The following is a 20,341-nucleotide window of genomic DNA, read 5'->3' as shown; positions in this document are numbered from 1 at the left end:
GGGAACTGGCCTCAAGTTTCACCATAAGCTATTACGATTCGCCCCATGGCAAGGTGATGCTGGAATCAAGATAAAAGCATTCCAATGACATTCAGGGAGGAAATGCATATTAGGAGGTTGCGAGACTTCAACAGAGCTTTTTGAGGATATATTCTGCCAAATCCATAGTTTGAAATGTCAGCTGCAGAATTTCATAGTCTGAAAATCGTCTCTCTGTGCCAGGCAGATTTTAGATGCACTTCAATCTTTTAGCTGTAGAAGATGAAAATAGGCATAGTGCTTGGGGTTTTTTTAATGGGAAAGCCCAGTATTTGTAGATCACAAAGAGGGTCAACGGGTTGTCTGCCTTGAATTCTGATCAAAGAATTACACCAGCTGTGTGTACACCCAAAATAAGCAGAGGTGAGCTAAGAACAGTATTTACACACCTTCTGGTGTTTGGTTTTAAATTTAACATTCACTGCCTGGTGACTTTCCGAATAGCTATGATCAGCTGCATCTCTCATTTTAGTTAGTTTCAGCAGTTGTCAGTTACAAGAAATTATTTTGTACAGTGGATGCAATAATGACTTCCATGGTTCTCAAAATGGAACATACTGGCATAAAATAAAAATAAAAATCTAGCTATACATTCATACATTGCATGAGAATATTTATACTCCATGATCCTCAAGTAATCGGTAGTCCAAAAAATTCCTGCAGAACAACCTGTGGTATGATTGTGGAATGATTTACAGGCAGGTAAATAGGACTAAAAAGTTCTAAATTACTTTTAGTTTCCTTTAACTTTAGCCTAATTTCTTATCTGCTGTAAAGGAAAAACTAGTGCAGCGATGCCCTATCAAATGGTCTTTGTGTATCTTTCCAGCTGAATTTCTAAAATTCCAAAGTGTCACTGCTCCTTGGATTAACACAGTTCAAAAATGCTGAATACAGGAATTAAAACCAGAGGAGAATCTGCTGTACTCTGGATTAATTCCATCTCCTCCCCCATGCACATTCATTCACTTCTCATCTAACTTAGGATCATTTGGTCATAATATCTATGTTGAGAAATCACTGTTCAACAACCTGGAAATAGCTATAGAGAATGTTAAACTACTGAAGAATGAATGAAGAAAATATGTCAGAGGAAGATTTTAATAAGAACATACAATACACAAGAGTTTGCTTTCCAACCAGCTCCTGAGGGCCCATTTTGAAGTTACCAAATATCACAGAAGCAGGGAGCCGCTTACTTTCTTGTTAAGCAAGAACACAAAATCAAGAAAAGATTGAAGCTGAGTATAATTATTAAGAGAAAAAAAGTGTATATATTCTGCAATGATTGTGTGTGGAGAATAAAACCATTTGTCAGAAGAGGAAAAAACTTGTTACCCACTTCTGACCAGCAATAAACCAGTAACCTCCTCCATGTTTCCCAAGAAAAAAAAGCAGACACCAAAATGTTATAAAACCGTGCATGGTCATGATAACCATAAGATGACCTACAGAATCCCTTACTACTAAACACCAGGGAAGAAACCCAGTTTGTAACTCATAGGCAAAGCTAGGGTTTTTTTTTTTTCAGTAGACATTTAATTTTCAAACGAAAACTGAAAGTCAATCATTGATACATAACACTAAAATGGTATTTTTATTACAGTTTTTAAGAGCTCAGTAATACCAACATAGACAAATGGGTCATTAAAGAGTGATGTTTATAGTAACCAGTTGAATTATCATGGGATAAAATAAGATTTGTTTTTAAGTGCAGTCACAGAAAAGAACTCAAGACATTAAACTTCCATTATGGATATTTTATTCATTTGCTAATGCAGTGCACTGTTGAGGGTAACAGCATATCATCCATGAGATTTTGGTATTTTTCATTAAGAAACCTCACTGCTTCCCCCATGACTTTTATTAGGGGGTTTGCAAAGTGATTACAAAATCTGTATTATACAGAATTATGTCTATGTGCATTTACGGTCAAAAGAAATAATGCAGTTCCATTGTCTACACTACTGCATTTTTGTTTTGCTAAATAAAACCATGCCACCTGCAATTAATACTTTTGCTTATTTACAGGACTTCTCTTCCACAGTTACCTAGTGTTTAAAGAGGTTAGCAGGGGTTTTAACTTGATTCTGACTTAATTTACAGAAAAAGGGATAAATACAGAAAAAAAAAAATTATTTCGTTAACAAAGATTTCCCCTAAACCAACCTTTATTGTCTTTAAGACAGGGATTCCCAATCTTTCAGCTGGCTAAGACCATATAGCCTCTTACAGAGGCAACTAAAGGCCAGACACCAAAACACCCGTCCCCTCTCCCATCTTCTGCTCAGAACATGGGCAAGCCTTAGACGACTGACGGACACGCAGTCAGTCAAGCCGGGGAAAGCACACCCAAGGCCGTCACGCAGCCCAGGGTAAGCATACAAGCTGCCGGTTCTCACAGGCCAGATCTCTCCTGTCTGGTCATCCCTTCGAGGAAAGGGGAGCAAAGTCTGGTGAGTTTTTCTTGCAGACCACAGTCTAAATAATCTTGTGTCCTCTACTTTAAGGAGCAAGACTGTTAACCTGGAATCACACAGTGAGAAATATTATCAGACAATTTTGCTGTAGGCTTTATAACTCTAGTTACAGCCCGTGTGGCAGTGCCCCTAACGCTGCAAGGTGTGAAACTCTACTAACACACTGTTAGGGACGCTCTGCTAATCGAAACCTGAGAAACACTGGTGGATGGCCACTCAGTTTTGAAGACATACTGGAAAGCAACATGAAGACAATATGGAAACCTTTTCCACTTTCACCAGACAGCTCTAACTGTCTTCATAGCTTAAAGACATTACCTGTGCATTTTGACAAGCACAACTGCAAACCTGATGCCAACAGTTGCGGGGGGTGGGGGGGGTGGATCTAAGAAAGATCAAATTAATAACTCTCAATCTCTCAGAAGACCACTTCCAGCAGGAGACTGACCCAAGAATCTTGCCATCAGCTCTTAGGACTGAATATTTTCACATGTTCAGCACCCTGACACACTCTTGACATTCTTCCATAAACATATAAACCAAGATAATAAACATTTCTTTTTTAGCAATAACCATACTAAAGATATTGAAGATTTCAGCATTCGAAGTGGTACCTGTGACTTACTTGAAAGCTAAAGGAAACCCATCCTCTTCTCAGGTTTACATCTTTAACCTACATATATTCCTGGAACTTTCAAATGCCATGCTTGTGCTGTCACCATGCATCAAGGGTGTTTAGTATGGTACTTTGAAGCTAAAAAGTTTTTTCACATGTTCTCTACCTACTGAAATGGCTGGGTATTTCAATGGCAAAAATATAAAATAAAGGTAGCAAAATATGGCAGTGCACATGTTAATAGTGGCTATTAAATTATTAACAATTCTAAATAAAGCTTTCACATTATCTACCCACAGAGCTGCACATGAAAATCTTAGTTGGAATCTCTCAGCCAGCATGAATTATTAGAACACTGAAATTTGGTAAATATGTAAGATAATAAAAAGTCCCTGAAAATAGGAAGATAAATACATACCCTGACATGCAAGAATACAACACACATCATTTTCAGAATGAGGTATTTAAGTATTCTGTCTTATGCTCTTATTCTCTATGCTCTTTCCCCTTCTCTTCCTCCAAATCATCCCCCCTTACAGTCTCTGAAGCCCCGATCTGGGGATCCAATTTGACAGTATCCCTAGGGAAACCTACATATTGCACAGGAACCCTAGGACCTGTTCTCACAATCTGCAAAATGAAGCTATTTACAAATAAAGTTTAAACATTCTTAAGTTCGCTAGACTGGAGACAGATAGCAGACAGAAGAGAAGAGAGGGAAGAAAAGGGAGGGGAGGAAAGGGCCACACTCTTTCTAACAAAACTCCCTCTAAAAAAGGCAGTAACAGTTACTGTCTTTCCTAAGATCTGCTCATTTAGTGACAAACACGTTCAAGATGTACTGTAACAAAAATTAGTTTCAGTGTCTGGTTTTTATATGTCTAGTATTTCTAGTTCACAACTTGTCAATCTGAAATAGGGATAATTGTCTCATATTAGCACAGATTCTCTCAGCCAGGTTGTGACTGTAACGTTACGACACATTGCTGCAATTCCTGAAACCCCCTCCCTTACCCAGCAAAAATAGCTAGAATCAAGTAACAACTTGTTATATACAACACTGAAAAAACATGTCTCTTTACGGCTTAATCTCTAACCCACAACATTTTAATAAGCAAATCTTGACAGCAATAAATTGCAGTTGTTTCCATGATCTAATAGTTAAAATAAAACTTGATCTGTGAAGATCAGAATTATGAAAAGCTCTGCTAGCTAACAGTTCTAAAAGAATCTCTCTAAAATGGGGAGAAAGATACCTATGGTTCACCTTTAACAAGAATCTAAAAGCACAAAAGCTAGCATCGCCTAACTACTGCAGTACTAACAAAGCACTGGAGTCTTTAATGTTCAAAGCCTTAATCCACTAAAAGATCTCCAGTGCTTCAAATTCGGTGTTGCAACATCTATGTTTTAAGTGCCTGACCCATACAGCACTAAAACCATACTTAATAACGAAGTTTCCCCCAGAGTGTACAGGTCAGGTGTCAGCTGTGTGACACAAAATTAAGTCCTACATACTACGTACAGTGTCCTTTAAAAAAAAAAAGTCAAGGGAACACTAAGAAAGGGATAGGTTTCTCCTGTCTAACTGCTTAAATGTTAGAACTACAAACAAACACTCATGTCTGCTCAAAATCCACAACTTACAATCTCTCATGAGGATGGGAGTATACAGTTCTTTAAGCCAACTGCCTGGTTTGTTTCCTTTTGAAACAGCTACTGAAAGAAAAGCAGTCAGCATACATACTTCCTATAAAATTAAAGCTTAGCCCAAAGTCAGGCATTTAGCCTTTCAGGACAACGCAGCCCGCAGAAACACAGAGCTGAAATTTCAGGCCAAATGTGATGCAGCTAGGGAGTTTAAGAAAAATCCACGGACAGTGTGGGGTCCTTGGAATGGACCTGCCTAAGTGCTACAGTAGTTATTTATACCATCTCTTGAATTCTTCCCAAACTGAAGAGTTTCTTTCCTTCCTTTTAAAAACCCACTTCAGTGCAGCCTTCAATAGACTCTTACTGTTGTCTAGGCTTGTAAAATGAATTCTTTGTTCTCGTCTCTGAGAATTTCTCAATGTCCTCCTCTTCACCAAAATGCCGAGCTGTTATTTGTCTCTGAGTTTTTCAAGACAAGCAGGTGTGTCTTTATCCATGAACTGACTCTTGACCCCTTCAGGTCAAGAAACAAACAGTAATAAGAAGCTATTTTGCTTACTCTCAAACACCTCTCCTATAGCCTGTCAGGCAAAGCTCATCCCTTTTCCAGATCAAGGCAAACTCGTTCTGTCCTATAACCAAATTCCCCTCCCTCCCTCAAAAATCTATTTCATTGACCTATTTTTGTTGTTTGGTTTGGTTTGTTTTTTTCCTTTCCAATAAGAGGTTCATATTCTCACCAAATACCCAACTATGTCTTTCAGAATTAAATCATCAGAAAAAAGGTGCAGGAGCTAGCATGTGATGATCAGCACAAACCCAGAGGTTTGTAACTGTTCCTTGCTTGGAACAACACAGCCACAAATTGTTCGGAAACACACAGCATCAGTATTCAGAATAATCCTCCCTCTAAACTGCTAACTCATTGGATTAAAAAAAAAACAAACAAAAAAAACAACAAAACCAAAAACTCCACCCACTTTAACACAGATTGTAAACACTTCATTTTCAGTCTTAAAAGCAACTCAGAGGGGGTTCTGCAGCTTGCAATCTCTCAGATGGGATACCAGGTTGTTAAAGAGCCTCCACCTCTTGCAGTATCTGAAACTAAAGCACCACTTCCACAAAGGTCTTGTAAAGAGCTTACTCCTCTTCTGCGCTCCTGTGCCTTTACAACTCTTATCTTTGAGAGATGGGATCCTGCAAGGACAGCTGCGAACAAGGACAACAGCCCTCTAGATGTTTTTCGTCACATGAAGGTTACCTTCACTATTTCTGTTAGTGATATTGCTGGATCATTTTAGAATTTTAGAACCCAATTTCCACTTCAGTGGAAAAAAACAATTGCTAAAAAAACAATTCTGCCACCAACAGCAACAATCCCTGTGTTTTCAAATGCTAGAAAGAGAAGGTAACTTTCAAACTGGAATAAGATCCCTTGTACTTCCTGAATACGAGTTCCAAAAGAAAAATAGTACATACAAAGTAAGCCTTATGTTCAGCCAAAAAAGCTGACTATATCTCACAGAGTAAGTTTAGTGTAAGAGACAGAGATGGCTAATCCCATTTTAGGGTCAGCCCTGCTCCCCCCAGCCTGAGAATTGTTACCAATTACCCATGCGATTAAGTTTATCCAAACAAGAATCTCGCTCTTGTGCAAACAATGAGTGCCAGTAGTATTGTAGATCAATCAGCAAAGTGAAAAATAAAACCAGCCCATAATCATGTGTGATAGCTTTAAGGATTCTGTAACAAATGTGCACTTCCAGGAAAGCACAAACTTTGGGTTTGTTGACATTAAAAAAAAAAATACACCAACACAGAAGAGTTTTCCACAGAAGTCAACACAGCATTCAGACCTATGTTGTCTGTGGTGCACACCATTCTGTAGGTTTTCCAATGTCCCATGTGTCAATCAAGAAAATCTTTAGTATAGTATGATATACACAACAATAGACCTATTCAATATAATGCAAGATGAGCGTGTTTAGGTTTTGCACAGAGCAATGACTGATAAGGTAGCCTAGTGCTTAAGAATCTCGTTAAACCTTTCACTATCACATCTTTGACTACTTCTGTGATGCAGATAAAAGGGTTTTTCGAGTAATTAAATTTGTGTCTCATACCATTTTTACTTCAAGAATTTTACTTAAGCTTGAAGCTCATATATATTACTTACATTTACAAGCACTCTGGACTTAGCTTTCAAGCTTTATACATGTTTCCTTTTAATTGTGCAACTAATCACTGTTCTTGCCAATGACATTAAATTTACGCATCCGCCTAGAGTTACTTCGGGCAGGGAGTATTTAATGCATCTGTCTAGCTTCCGGATCAGCACCCCTTCTGTAGTCTAGCATCCAACCAAGAAATTACAGTTTAGCTCAAAAACCTCAGGCTGTCAGGTGGCTGGTCTGGACTCTTTAAGCTTGTTAATTCTGTAACAGTCTCTAGTATGACCTTTGGACACAGACAACACAGATATCTGCAAGGCACCTAGGATGATGGGGGTTTGTTCCATGAGGCAAAGGAATTATCAAAATTCCGATGGGGGGACGGGACACCAACAAACAAAACCAAACAAAACAAAAGCACCCCCCCCCCCCAAAAAAAAAACCCCAAGGAAAACTGTTTTGGATTTGTTTTTCCCCAGCAGGAATATTATCTGGAACAGACAAAAAAACACCTTATAGCTTTCTGGCCAGTAAGAAAATGCAAGAGATGCAAGCAACGGCTTTCTAAAGTCCAGTCCAACAAGAGGTTCATCTGCATACAGATAAAAATTCAGTTCTCAGACAAGATGAACTCAACAACATCTTCTGAAATAGGCTAGAGAAATCTAGTTTTGACTCAAATTAAAAAGAAATAGACCTAGAACCCCAATGAATTCACCTGGAGATGGGTGAAGCCGAGACAGAAAGAACTTTAACTGGTTAGGGGTGTTTCTGTGGTCTCTCCTCTACAAGTGGGTTAGTACCATGGTGCACCCAATGGGTGCAGCTCCCACCTGCACACTGGAGGCACATGGCACCAAGATCTGGGTACGTACCATCACCTCCTTCCTTTAAAAGAAAATGGGAGGCATGCAGGCACAAAAGGAGGTGCTGCATGCTCCAATGGCTCTACCAGCCTGAACTATGAATACTGTGCAGTGCACCCATTCAGTGCAAACACAGTTACTGAAAGACAAACCAACACAGAATTTTCCTGAAGAAACCTATCTTTGCTCAGGCAAGTAAGAAATACAGTGGAATCTATGATCAAGTGCAACCCCTAAGATTTGGGATTTTATACCAGGGGCTACAGCAGTCAGAGACATATTTTAACACAAGTATATGACAGTTCATTTATTAGATCACTGATCTCAAACTTTGAGCTAATTAACCCTATCAACCTTCAAGATTTCTTATGGGCCACAAAACTTCATAATATGAATATGTAAATGGAATGCTATTTTTTTTTCCTCCTTTCCATGAACCACAGCCTTGAAATCCCAGTGCTCAGAGCTGTCTCTATCAAAACAAGTCCTCTTAGAAAGTATGAATATGCTAATACACAAATCCAATTATGAGAAAACTAACTACTGGGATTACAATCTTGCCTGGATTATCCAGCTTTTGGGAAGAAGGAGTCACAAAGCTGATCACTCAAAAACATTAGGGACCTGAACAATCAGGCTATGAATGACTTGAAAGACCTGAAATGACCATACTAGCTGAGAAAAACATGTTTTATTCCTCTCCTGTACACAGGAACGCAGAGCATTGAAAACACACACGTTCATCACTAGCATTAGTCAGAAGTAATTTCTGATGCAGAACTGAAATTTCGTTTTAAGTGACAGAAACAATCCTCACAAAAGGCTCTTCCAGGGGATAAAAAAAGAACACTACAGCTTAGATGTAAAAGCATCCCTCCTGAACAGTGTACCGGGCACCTTAAAGCTTGCGTTCCCTCTAAACTGAGGTGCTAGCACTCAGATGACTCAATCCCTGTAAAAATGAGAAGTCTGCTTCTGTGAAGAAGTCACTTGAGCATCACAGTACAAAATGCAAAAAAAAAAACCCTCCACAAAACAAAAGCCCAAGCTCTCATATGTTCTCAAATTATTTACATTGTCAAATGTATGGAAAACAGTTTACCTGCATATTTTGTGGTGTTTGATTCATCCATGGACCAGAAGCAGTGATCAAAAGCAAACACCTGTAAAAGCACATAAGATGACAAATTAGGAACTTTGGCTACAAGACATTTCTCTTAAAGCAGTACAAACCCATGACTGTTTAATTACAGTTAGGCTCTACTGTTTCTGTGGATCCTAAATCAGAACTGTAACTGATTCATCAGAACTAGCTTCATCAGCAGGAATACTTTTGGGAAATCTTGAGAGCTGCAGAACTGCAATACTTCTTGTCTACCTGTATTATACACAATACAAAATGCTGCTTACTATATCCCTTAATATAGACTTCAAAACACAGCCAAAACCTAATAATTAGCTCCACTCTTCTCTAGGCACTAATGCTGACAAAAGTTTCTGCCAACAGTAATGAAACAGCACCAAAAGGACTCAATATACAGAACTTGGCGAGATGACTATTTAGCAGACATCAATACAAGATGCACAAAAGTTTTACCATGGGTTGGACTTCTCATGCTCAAAGAACATTACTACTTGCAAGCCTTAAGGAGCAAATAAATAGTATCAGATTACCTGCCTAAACTAAGAGTACAGTACTGGATCTCAGTAGAGGAAGCTCAAAATTACAAATAGAAAATGTAGCTCTATTAGAGCAACAAGCTGTCAGAGCCTGCTCTAAGGAAAAGATTTAATATCACTTCAGTCAAGTGTTCCAGCTGGGTAGAAATCAAGTGAGATTCAATATTGTGTTCAGTGGGCTTGTGGACCTGGAACAGTGTCCTGTAAAAGCACTTAACACACTTGGGATTTGATCCAAGCTACTTTTTCAGTGCATCTGAGAACATGACTGTATAAAGATTTAGCGCTGTTGTTTTGACAGCTTTATATTGCCACAAACACACCTTAAGCTGCAATGTATTTTCCACATTTTACCATGGTAAACTGACTATGGATAAGTTAATGATATAGATACTATTTATTTTTTTTCTTTTGGGATCTCAAGAGGTGGGGAAAAAAACCAAACAGCCTTCTTTAATAAAACTTTGCCTAGGCCAAAATATTCTTTGCCTGGCCTTCCAACAGCTGATCTCCTTAGTGAGACAAACCATGCAGGTCAATGTAGAGCAAGAGCCACAGGCTCTATTAGCAGAAATGTGAGACAAACCCTGAAGTGAAGAAGAGGATGGATCGTTTCCTTTTGGCTTTTGGAGATGTAGAACATCTTGTATTCCCTGCTATTGCAGAATTACTACGCAATCTAATCTACAGATACATTGTAACCTAACTCTTCCCAAAATGTCTGTTGCTACAAATATTTCAGAAGGATAACACCAGGTAGCACAGTAACCTCACCTCGTTCCCTTTCCCCCAACTTAATGCAAAACACATCAAATGGCCTGAGAGAAGACTCGATACTGAGACAACACTTAGTCCACAAGAGTGAAATGAGTTCTGGAATTCCCTTCTGAAGAGAAAACAAACAAACAGAAAACCCTATAATAATAATCTAACAGGGAGGTCTGAGTCACTTACTGCAGCACAAATAGCAAGAGACAACTTCATGAGTCAGGCCGTTCCCTGATGTGACTGAGTCAAAGATGCAGTTTTGCCACTGAACTGCAAGCAAGATGCAGCAGTTACTTCACCTTATCTTCAGACCTCCACATAAGTAGGGGACATTTTAAGTTACTTTTGTGCATTTGTTCATCATGCTTCAAATCTAAGCATAAAGAACTCTGTCATCAGTAACAATGCTCTAACCCTTTTCCTAACTTTTACAGCCCAAGAACTACTGTTTCTCTTCTCACATTCCACTTCTACTGAAATTCTCCTCACGGGACTTGGTAACAATACCTAATCTCTTGACAATCAAACCGCAAGCAGTTCAATTACAAAAAAATCCCAATTGTAACGATCCAAATCTTCCAGATGCCCCTTGAAACTAAGCGTTATCTGCAGTGGATCACACAGCCCAGTTAAAAAGGTTACCTAGCCACACATGCTCCTGTGTAATGACTTAAATGTCAATACAGCACGTACGTAGGCCAATTTAATCTATTATCCTACACATATTCCCTTTGCTTAACACGGAAAATCATGACAGGATTATTCAATGACTCCTAATTTAAACACTGATCTTGCAAAGAGACTTTAAAAACAAAAATACATGCTTGCGGCCAAGTGTTTCTTGTAGAAAACCAGTTTTTATTTGGATTTTTTTTAAAAAGGTAAAAATTGGTCAGACTGGTTTTTAAAAGTTCAAAAATGATTATGCAATAGGAAGAGAAAAATTCTATCTCAAGATAAAACAAATGTAAATATAGCATTTTAGTATGTTTTCATACTAAACATAAAAAGCCAGGACATGGACTTAGTCTATTTATAAAATCTCTTCTGGAAAATTGCCGAATCCTTCTAACAGAAGTAACAAGACTACTTTAAAAAAAAAAAGCGTCAGGCAAAAAAGTGGAAACTGCTGGGGCACACACTATCTGCAAAACATGTAGAGCAGCTGCAGTAAAACTCCATTTTCCATTAGAACAGGCAGGCAAACATTTAAAAATTACTTTGATCAGTGATGACAAAACAGCAACCTTCAACAATTCCCAGCAAGAGTGATTTAAGGAAGCATCCAACCAAAGCAATTTTCAGGACAACTCAGACCTCTGGGAAAACAGATTCCAAATGCAAGAATTAACAGCGTAAGAAATAAGGCATACAAGAGCAAGAAACTTGGTCCCAATCAGTGAGGCTCTTCCACATGGACATAATGAAGGCATTTTACAAGAAATGCCTGTAGGCCAGCGTCCTACCTGAAGAGTGACCCTTTTGATCATCTTTTCTGTACAAAGATGACTCGCTAGTTTATATTTTCCTGATCTTCGGTGCAGGAACTGCAGGACATGCAGTCCCAAGAAGAGCACACAAGCATACCTGGGGTCAAGGTACAGAACCCACACTATGATGAAGAAGAAAAAACCCTCTAAGTCTCATCTAAGGTGCTCCCTTCCTTCTCCCATTTTCACTGATTATTATTCCTTGAAAACAAAAATGGTGGGTATTGCCTTTTCTTTTGATAGCAGTATGCAGAATAATCATTCTTTTCTTATTAATTTTTTCTCCCCAAGATCAATTCCCCTGAAGAAGGTACTAAACCCTCTGTCAATATGACTATCAAAGCTATTAGAAGTTCTGTCAATGCTAAAGTCTCAGACTCAATGGCCAATACTTAAACTGGGCATTGCTGAGCACTGAAAATGCCTTTTTAGCTTTTTGAAGAAAGCAAAAATCTTTACCAACTTTATCTAAACTGTATCAACCAACTATGTCAAAACTACTATTGAAACTATTTGAACAGAGATCTGTGACACACAAACAGAACTTTTTAAACTTCAAGCACCCTCTGTGAATTAGTTTTTAACTACATTGGAAAATCTATTCCATTTAGGTGTTTTAACATGAAAAGAAAAATGGCAAATATTTCTTGTTTGAAACTCAAAGTTTAAAATTGCTACTTGTATCTCCACTAAGACTTCCTGAACTTTCAGTTATTCTTCTAAGCATTTTGACTAAGTGTCTGTGACTATATGGACGAGTATTTCTGCCTTCCTGCTGCTCTGATGTCAATTCCATAGCCACTGTACCAGGAAGCTTAACGAATTTTCAGAAGGTAAGCAAAATGGGGAAACCACGAAAGACAGGTATACACCTACTTCAAGTGTCTGCACAGGTTGGCATTCAACCACAAGCAGACGTAAGATCACACAGATGTCCGCCAGTTCTCACCACTGGACCCAAAATTACTCTGGGCTTTTAAATTAGAGGGAACTAACAAACAAGCCTTAAAATTTTCTTATTTTTGCAAGATTCTGTACCTCATACTTCATCCTAGCATCTAAAAGAGAAAGCTAGATAAAAGGAAGTTGCCAAGATCCTGCCACACTAGGGCAGTAGCTTCTAAACCAAAAATTTTGAGTGGAGCTAAGGGACCAACAGGGTGGGGTTTTTTCCCAGCTCTATTATTCCAGTGTTTGACATTGCACAGTATTTTCAGTCTGAGTGGTACGACAGTTGTAAAAAAGCTTGGACATCACATTTTAGACATCTAGAAATAGTCAAGTAACAGACAGAGCTACAAGTAATTGAACACAATTCACCAGTACAGATCTTGCACAACAGGAAGTCCATAGTAAAAATAAGTATACGAGTTTGAGTATGTACTCGTATATTCATTATAAGAATTTTAACTCACAAACATTACAGGACAAATGTATAAATATGGAAAGTTATGAGAAAATTAGCTGCAAAGTGCTAGATCCTGGTACTACTGTATCCAGAGTCATTGTAAGTGTGCACATTACCCTAGGTAATAGAGTTATGTATGCCATTTCTGGGTTATAGAGAACGATACTTGGAATGTTAATAACTATTAGAAATTAAACAAAAGACTTGTTCTGGTAACCACAAAGTTTAAGTAAAGAAAAAATATGTGGCTTTAATTCAGATTTCTTCAGCAAACACCTACAGCAGTTTAAGACAGCTGTTGGTTATTTTGCTAAGGAGGCAGCGAGAGGTTATGGCTTCCACAGCAAAACAAACAGTGATGCAGGTGCACACATCCACCATGTCAGTGAAAAATCTGGAGTTTTTCACCGCACCTGTGACTTAAAATGAGACTGCAGATTTTAAACCAGAAGAGCCATTGTGCCTGACTGCTACACAGCAGTAACTTCTCACAGAATCAGAAATGACAGCCAAGAGGTATTCACATTTTAAATAGCCAAAACAATATTCTGCAGAACTCATTTTTATTAAAGCCCCTAATCAATGGCTTGAAGAACTAATAATTTTAAGGGTTTACGCATGCAAGTATACTTATGTGAACTACTTACAGATAATGAGTACTATATCCACTATTAACTGCTTGCCAGATTAAGCCAAATGACATAATTAGTTTAGAAAGGAGTCTAATTTCACATTCATTGTTAGTTGTTCTGAAGCCTAATCCTCGGTATAGTCTAGACAGAGTCTGGGGCTTCCAACATTTAGCAATGCATTACCCAGACTGAACATAATCCCTAACATACTGTCTATGTAGCTATAAAATATTGTAAATGCACAGCCAACATTTAATAGCCATTTCCATCTGACCAATTAATCATGTTTTGTTTTTACAGAAGAAAGTTATGCTGTACAGGTGCAGATATCACTCACACGAATCTCAATGAAGCAGTCAGTCCGACATATAGGCTAACTTACAGGGCTACCTAGTTGCTAAAAAGAAAAGCAAGGGAGAACTGAGGAAGGGAGATTTTCATTCACCAGGCAGCTGTTCCTACATCCCTATTGCAACTGCTGATGGAGATAAGGGATAAAAGAGATATATTAGGAAATGGCAAACGAAGTCTACACCAGTAAGCTTAATGTAAATGGAAGCCATTAAAGAACTGGGGAAAAAAAAATAAAAATAAAAAATAAGTTGGCTGCTGTATGACAAACACAAGACCTACCACAGGCCTAAAGAAGTACGGACAGAAAAATCTGAAGGCGGCCTAGGACACAGCTCACAAATTTCAGCTCAGAACAGCCGTTCTACCTTTGTCACAAAATTACACTAAAAGCCCACGATTAGTAATATACTTAAACGCAATGTTTGTAGAAATAGCAAAACACCCTAATATCCTTATGTAACTTTTCCTACCACAGCTTCTGAGCTACCAAGTTGAACTGGGATCACAATTCATCCATGGCTGATGATAAACGAGCTCATTAAAGATGAAGAAACTTCCAATATTTATGAAATTTCATTTAAAAAAAATCCCAATTTGAAGATGATCAACTATGTGCACTGTATAAAAACCTGTATAAATCAAGAAACATCCAAATCTCATATCACAACTTTACAAACTCACAAAGCCTATTTCCACTGATGGCAAGAACCTTCTTCTGTCACAAACTGACAAACATTTCATACAACATTTTAAGTTTCGGCATTATAGCATAAGGATGTTAATGACCTTCTAACTATACCTAACGATAATGTGGCATATATGCATAAGTGTGCAGCTGTTATGTTTTTGTCAAAGAAATGCAATGCCATAATTAAGCTTTTACATAACGTCAAGAATAAAGTTATCTGCTTATAATGGAAGATGAATGATGTACTACAAAAAAATGAAAGCTCTTGTAAAAGAGTTTTTGTGAATTACAACAACAGAAAGAAGGAGACTTTTTTGCTTTTTTAAGAATTTTTAACAATGATCAAACTCTTTTGTATTAGATATATTAACTGGGATCAATAGAAGAACTTTATTAAATGCTTTAAAAAGAACCTGAGAAACTAAAAACCAGGTCCATCATTTTAAGAAATTCAATCATTCGGGGGGGGGGGGGGGGGGGGATAAATCAGTACAGCATACCATTTTAAACTGTAATATCAGTGTTACTCATTTTCACCTGCTGTGACCTTAAATTACATACTTTTGTTTGTTTTTTCAAATATGATTATTTCAATTCATGTTAAAATAGGGTTTGTTCCATTCTTCCCTGCCTATTGGGAATACTACACATCACTTACTGAGAAGTTGTTTTCTTCTGACACTTTAAAAAAATTAATCAAAGCAATAGATATTTAGAATTTTTATATGTAAATGCACACACATATAAAATAGCTATCTGAACCATAAAGTACATAGATAGGCATATAAAAGAGATATATAGATCAATATCCATCCCAATTTCTATTCCCAGGTCTACATAATGTTCTGCTACACCTGCAGAAGTCCCATCAGACGTGCATACACTGTTTCTTGAAGATCTACAAATCAAAGAGAATAATGTAAAATAAAACCTCATCAAGAGCTAACTACAGCTTTCTGCTGTCAAAAGTACCATCCAACAGAAACAGAAAGGATAAAACCATCATTAAATTGCTGAAGCAAAATACCAATACAGTGTTTTGCATGTGCTGACAAGATGTAGTTCACACAGTCCTTTTACCTTATCATTGCTACCAGCCCTGTACCGATACTGTATTTGTCGTCCCAGTAAGGCACCTTCTCTATCCCAATAGGTACATAACACTCACTCTACCTCCCTTCCCCTGCATTACAAACAACACAGAGAATCTTTTCTACGCAAATTCTGGTGCACTTTGGCCACTTGTACACAAATTATTAATTCCTTAGTATCCTCAATTGTTTCCTACTAGATGTATTTTGCCACCTTTTAAAAACAGTATTTTAACTTTTAAGCAGAATTATGTGCAATGAAATGTTTTACACACAATACTTATTTACTCTTTCAAACATTTTTATAAATACATTAAAATCATGGCTTGTCCTGGTCACAGCTTTAACAAGTCACATGCCTTGCCTGCATGTCAGTTGGATTAAAAAGTATTCTTCTGGAATGATGAAGTCTTTAACTTAGAAGTATGAGGAACAGATTTTTTTTTTTTTTAATGTCTTTTCCTTTATCAAAGATGTATTGATCACATACTACAGCAATACACCCAACACTTCTGCATTGCTCAACATTTTCAAGCAGGTACAAATGCAAAAAGAGACAAAATACTTACCTTAGGCGGTTTTCTAGATGATGGCAAAAAAAATCAGCAACGATGGCAAGAAGTACAAATACACCATTCGCATAAAGGGAAGGGAGCAAAGAAAAAGAAAAGAAACAACGTCAGTGTACATCATTACTATAAACTGAACTTTTTTGTAATCCTCAATGTATTGAAGAATAATCAGAAGATATTTATATGATACAGCACAGATTTTTAACCAGTAATTACTTAATTACTAATACAGCCCCACACTAAAAAGAAAGGAAAATGTCAGATTCCTTACAGGTGTAAAAATCTAACAGCACTGAGTTCCAGAAGGAAGACAAGAATCCATATTGGCACAGAAGTCAAAACACAGCCCATCTTTTGTAGCAAATAAACTGAGACTGCAAAACTGGCAGACCAAGGTGCCAGGGTGAAGCCCCACTGACTTCAGCAGCGCTACATGTGCAAGACCAAGGTAAGAGTCAAACAAACGTTTCCTGTAGAGATTATAGAAGTGTGAAGAAAAATAAACCTGTATTTTCCCTAGCCACAGAAAGCCTACACAGAGCATAGGAAGCCAACGCAAAAACACCATGACCCTTCACACACAACTCCAGCAAGTGCTGTTAGAAATAAAAGAGACAACAAACCCCCAAACTAAAGACACCAGCTCAGAGTACTCCAACTTGTCCTTCTTAAATGCTTTTATGCTTATGCTGGCAGCCATATGGCCACAGAGTAAATTAAATCAGTTTGGGGTTTTTTTGGTGGGATTGGTTTCAAGTGAGATCGCTGCCCTGTCTCACTGTGCAGCCCTGTGCTTGCTAACGCCAATGCGAGAGAGGAGGTGAAAATATGGTGCAGAATTAGACTGACTTAGGCCATTCATGAAAACTACAACCTTAGAAATACGTTTAAATTATGTATTGAAATAAGCCTGAAGTGATACACAGAAGAAATTTCCACTTGCTCTTCACATCAAGAAAAAAAACATACAAATGTGGATGAAGAGAAAACACAACCAGAAAGGTCTACAGACATAACAGCACAGAGAAGGTAGTAAGGTTTATAAGATAAGGATATGGACAAAAGGCCTCTATCCATCCAGCAACAGACACACTATACAAAATTCAGATATCAAGAGGCTACAGTCTCAGTGCAGAAACATGCAGGACCGAGCCATGCTTTCATCCACCAGATGACACATACTAACTCCACCAAGTCGGGGGGGGGGGGGGGGGGGGGAACCAACACAAAAAACCACTTTGAGCCATTTTCTTAGCAACCCACAATACAACGGCTCAGCAAAAAAAGCTGAAGAGATGCAAATCCGCAAATAACATCTTACGCAATCTTTTCTGCCCACTCTCAGCTCGTACCTTAGATGACATGTCTGCCTAAACCAGAAGTTACATAGCTGGTACATGGTACTGGCATAACGCAAGCATACTTTGCCTCTGAGCCAAACCACTCATTGCAGCTTTACTCTTTCATTAACAGCAGCTACACAGACTCAGTTCATAGCTAGCTCATGTCCAGGTGGCTCATAACTTGTGCAGAATGCACTTTTATCTAACTGAAAAATACATTTAGGTGTACCTTGAATATTTTTCACTTTAATCAATTTTCAGATGTGATGAAAAGTCCAACATTACCGGCTTGTCTAGCCAGGGCCCCAGCACCAGCTCTAAACTTCCATTTCCTACTTGGAAGAGAAGTTCCTATTGAAGGAAGTCATCCAAGGTTTTTTGGAAAGCTTTTAAATACACTCATATCTTGAAAAATAATTCCAGAATACATCACGTTTCCTAGGGAATTCCTGATAGACTGTTGTACAGGTTCAGCAGAAGCCCTAAACAGTTTAACTGAAGTAAAAAACAACAGAAAGTTTATCAACTCTTTTTTTTCCTGAGATCATTCTTATAAGCCTCAATTGGAAAAGGTACAGAACATCACTGAAGTCAACAAATGGTTTGACACATTTCTTAATATATTTACTTAAGCAATGTAAGCCACTACCTTTTAGGAAGTTTCCTCCTATTTTCCTCTGATGTCCATTTTAAGAAAAGCATAATAGTGACTTTTTAAACCACTGGTGGACAGCAGAGCTTCCCAGTTGGAAGAAAGATGTTCACCACTGATCTCCTGGATTTCAAAGCACAAGGAGCTGCAGCTTTCTACTATATGTCACATCCTACTGCTCCAAACTCTTTGGCTATTAAGACTGAACTAGCAGCTCCACAAGTCACCTGCTAGTATCACCAGCAGTAATATGATCAAGGGCCTCTGGAATAAGTCAGCTATATAGGTTCACAGGATAGATTTTTTTAAAGATATTTGGAAATTCCAGCTAACCAACTCACTGTAACCATTATCCTGGCAGTGATTCAGATGGACACACTCCAAAATTCTTTCTTCACTTAAAGGACTCAGACTAATAAATAAAGAACTGTTTACAGTTTACCAGAAATTACATCTGTAGCAGCTTAAAGATGTGCTATAAAACCTGCATTAGCCTCAATCAATTTTTCACATAAGTTTTTTGGTTTTCTTTGTTTTATTTTTTTTTTTAATATATGCTTCATGGTTTCTTTCCTATCCCAGAAACCAGCAGCTTTCAGCTTCATAAATAATTAAATTTGTATCAATTTTTACCAAACACTGACCATATAAACATGGTGATTCAGTGTCAAAGCTGGGGCTGGGAGGGCAGGGATGGACAACAGATCACAGAGATACAACAATTAAAATTTTTATTTCCCAGAATTTTTAATTCCATGTCTAATCATCCATGGTGTCAATGACAACGTGCAGGTATACTTTCTGAATGACAACAAAATATCCTCTAAAGTGAACAGCTAGTACACTTCAGGAAATTATCACAGCATTACCTGACCTTGTAATGCATCTGCATAACAGCAGATTTTAGTATAACCTGATAAAGGGCATCTTCCATCTGCATGCTCAGATGGAAGACTGACTTTTCCTCACATGCCTAGAACCAAAACCAAAGTAAAATACCACCAAGAGCCTGGAAAATATTCTCACAGGGGCAGAGGAAAAGCATGAATTTCAATAACCACAAAACCCACTGAGCTTCTGAACTTCCTCCTGCCTTTGTCCTTCATCATGACTTTAGTAAAATATCACTAAAATGATTTTCTAGCTCTACTGAGCAGTGTATCTGCTGAGGGTATCTACTCAGGCTTTATCTTTCACAACAATATTAAGCCTCTCTTGTCTGGCTTGGCTAACACACATCAAGATCACAGAGTGTGTAGCTACCTCAACTTTTTATCCAGATGGAGAAAACCAATTTCTAGAAAGCTTTATGCTAATGCAAACTTTTTTTTTTCCTGTTGCCTACTGCTGAAACTAAAGTCATAATGCTTCTCACATTTGCTAAGAGAAGTGATTCACAAAATGGCAGTTCTCATGTTCTATGCTAGCACATGCATGAGAAGTCTTCCTGACTGCATCCACATTTTCTCTCTACCATCTACCCATTGCCTGTGACAGCACATGATGAGAGGAGTGAGCTTTGCTAGTAGTTTAACAGCAAAGGTTGGTTGTTTTTGGTTTTGATTTTTTTTTTTAAACTACCTATACTTTCTCACAGGAGTCTCCCTTTGTCATATAAAAAGGTAATATAAGCTGGCATTACATATTCTGACTAGAAAACTAGTCCCATGCAATAAGAAGCAACAGAAGACACTCTTGCACTACGAGCATCCAGAAGTACATGATATTGTCATCTTAAAGACTTAATCATTTTCAGAACTACACCTGGTTTTTGTCCCTTAGTGAGTGTTACCAGCATTCCCAACCAAATGTCACTTCTACCAGAAGGAAAAACA

At 38.0% G+C, this 20,341-nt stretch overlaps 1 protein-coding gene across 1 annotated transcript in view; it reads right to left on the bottom strand.

Annotated features, from left to right (window-relative positions):
• Positions 1-20,341, bottom strand: part of LOC128149252 (kinesin-like protein KIF13A) — a 91,548-nt gene that overhangs the window by 58,765 nt on the left and 12,442 nt on the right. The window contains exon 2 of the mRNA XM_052804237.1: positions 8,931-9,044. Coding sequence (XP_052660197.1) covers positions 8,931-9,044 — 114 coding nt within the window. The remainder of the gene's footprint in view (positions 1-8,930; positions 9,045-20,341) is intronic.

This window comes from Harpia harpyja, chromosome 1, assembly GCF_026419915.1.
Source record: "Harpia harpyja isolate bHarHar1 chromosome 1, bHarHar1 primary haplotype, whole genome shotgun sequence".
NCBI lineage: Eukaryota > Metazoa > Chordata > Aves > Accipitriformes > Accipitridae > Harpia > Harpia harpyja.
The sequence above is the reverse complement of the archived record's forward strand: the minus strand, read 5'-3'. Positions and strand labels throughout refer to the sequence as shown.